The 1,859-nt window shown below is 43.6% G+C and overlaps 2 protein-coding genes across 2 annotated transcripts in view; one reads left to right on the top strand and one right to left on the bottom strand.

The window, feature by feature from the left end:
• The window catches only part of T265_09356 (hypothetical protein), a gene marked incomplete at both ends in the record, with an annotated part of 1,185 nt that extends 1,145 nt beyond the window's left edge, over positions 1 to 40 (top strand). Inside the window, one exon of the mRNA XM_009175397.1 lies at positions 1 to 40. This exon is cut by the window's left edge and continues 1,145 nt beyond it. Within this exon, the coding sequence (XP_009173661.1) occupies positions 1 to 40 (40 nt within the window).
• T265_14817 (hypothetical protein) overlaps positions 1 to 1,859 on the bottom strand; it is a gene marked incomplete at both ends in the record, with an annotated part of 47,945 nt that overhangs the window by 12,932 nt on the left and 33,154 nt on the right. The window lies entirely within an intron of this gene.

The raw sequence follows: 1,859 nt of genomic DNA, 5'->3' as shown, positions 1-1,859 counted from the left end.
TGTAGTTTTTTCGAGTTCTGCTGTGGTGATGGTGGTGTGACCAGTGGTGGTGGTCGTTGTAGTTGTGGGCTTTGTTTCGTGTTCCTCTGGTTTTATACTAGTTGTGGTAGGAGGTTTGGAGGGAGGTTCTGGTTTAATTGTTGGAGGTCTTTCTATTTGTGGTGGCTCCTCCGTTGGTGGTATAGGTGTTGTTCTGGGGTAACTTTTCGCTCTTGTTTCTAAGAAGTCCTCCATGCTCCCGGTATATCTTGCATAATCAAATTCTCTGGAAGCCCCAATGAGCTTTCCTATGGTTGACTGTCTTCGCATTTCATGGTTCGGTAATAGTGGGTCGTCAGTAGTTAGGCGATTGGATAGCTCCACTCGGTATAGTGGGTCTAGTTTGTATCTGTCCCATGCATTAAGGATAGCTTGGAATGAGAATCCGGCTGTCAACCCCAGCACTCTGGGTGCAACAGTTTTGATGTAAGTGTAGTGCTCAATGAGGAAAACTCCCAGTGCTAATAGCTCCATCGGTTGGGTTCCTGCACCTAAGGCCGCCCAAAATAATTGCGATGGTTGGGCCAGCTTATCTGTCCAACTCTGCAAGTACCATGTTCCAGGGTGCGTTCCCCGTATTGCTTCTTTCCATTCGTCTTCCATCCTAATGATCTTAAGCCCCCTTGCTAGTGTTTAAATAGAAGACATTGGTTGGAGCAAGGGAGTAAAATTATAGCGATTTAAAGTACCAATTTTTAAAATGACAAGTACACAAATGGCAAGGCGGTTCAGGTAATTCACTTGAACCGACCTTTACATGGAATTTAAAATAAAAACAGCGTTCCAAAATGGCTTTTCCATCAGCATCCATTACATAGTATGTTAAAGGGTTGTTTGTTGTTATGAGGACAGGTAGGCGTTCTAATCTTTCGTCCTTTTGGTGTTTCACATGTATATCGAAAGGATTCCCTCCCAATAATTCCTTGAAATCATTGACTGTTAATTGAGTAATCCTGGGTTCTTCCATTAGTGCCAGTGTTTTGTTCAGTAAATTCATCAAGAAGAATTGACTGTGATCGCCTGACCGTTGAACCGTCCCGTAAACATAGTTTTCGGCCACCAGTTTCACAAATAAAGTTTTCCCAGTGGTAGTTGGTCCTTCGATAACAAAGGCGTTTTTCCGGGTACACAATTTGTTCATGACTGAAGTTAAACAGGCTAATAACTCCCGTTTGTTGATATTGTTGACTCGTATTAGTTCGTCCAACCATTGTTCTCCTAGGGTGGTATCCGCAGGATGTTGACAGGTTCTGCTATGGTGGTTGCTGTTGAGGATTTGTTCGAAAGTCATTGTTTCTTGTTCCAGTATGATTTCCTTGCAATAGTTTGCAATAGAATGTTCGGCTGTTTCTTTCCAGGTTGGACCATATTCTGCGTAGATATCATCGGTATCCTGCACAGATAGTCTTTTGTATAACTCGTTATAACTGCGGGCGTCATAGGTTCGCACGAGTTCTTTCATAAGATCCAGTCTTCTTTTCCGTGTGATATTATTGTGTTTCTGTCTTGTGCTTCTCTCATCTCTCAGTAGTGTAGCACAGTCTTTCTTCTCACGGGGTATCATGTAGAGGTCGTCTCGTAGATGTTCCAGTTTCTTCCCGATACACATTATGGGTGTTTGAACTGCTCGTACCAGATAGGCAGCAAAGTGGTTCCAGTTGATGACAGGTTGGACGGTGGCCATGATGTTCATGGTTTGGGATCTGTCTAGGTTTCCTGCATCTATTAGTCGTTGGATAGTGCGTGTCTTGTTTTGCGGGCAGCATTCGAACACGAAGTGATAATGGTCTCCATGATCCACATAGAGACAAGAGGCTCGT

Source organism: Opisthorchis viverrini, assembly GCF_000715545.1.
Source record: "Opisthorchis viverrini unplaced genomic scaffold opera_v5_277, whole genome shotgun sequence".
In the NCBI taxonomy this organism is placed as follows: domain Eukaryota; kingdom Metazoa; phylum Platyhelminthes; class Trematoda; order Opisthorchiida; family Opisthorchiidae; genus Opisthorchis; species Opisthorchis viverrini.
The sequence above is the reverse complement of the archived record's forward strand: the minus strand, read 5'-3'. Positions and strand labels throughout refer to the sequence as shown.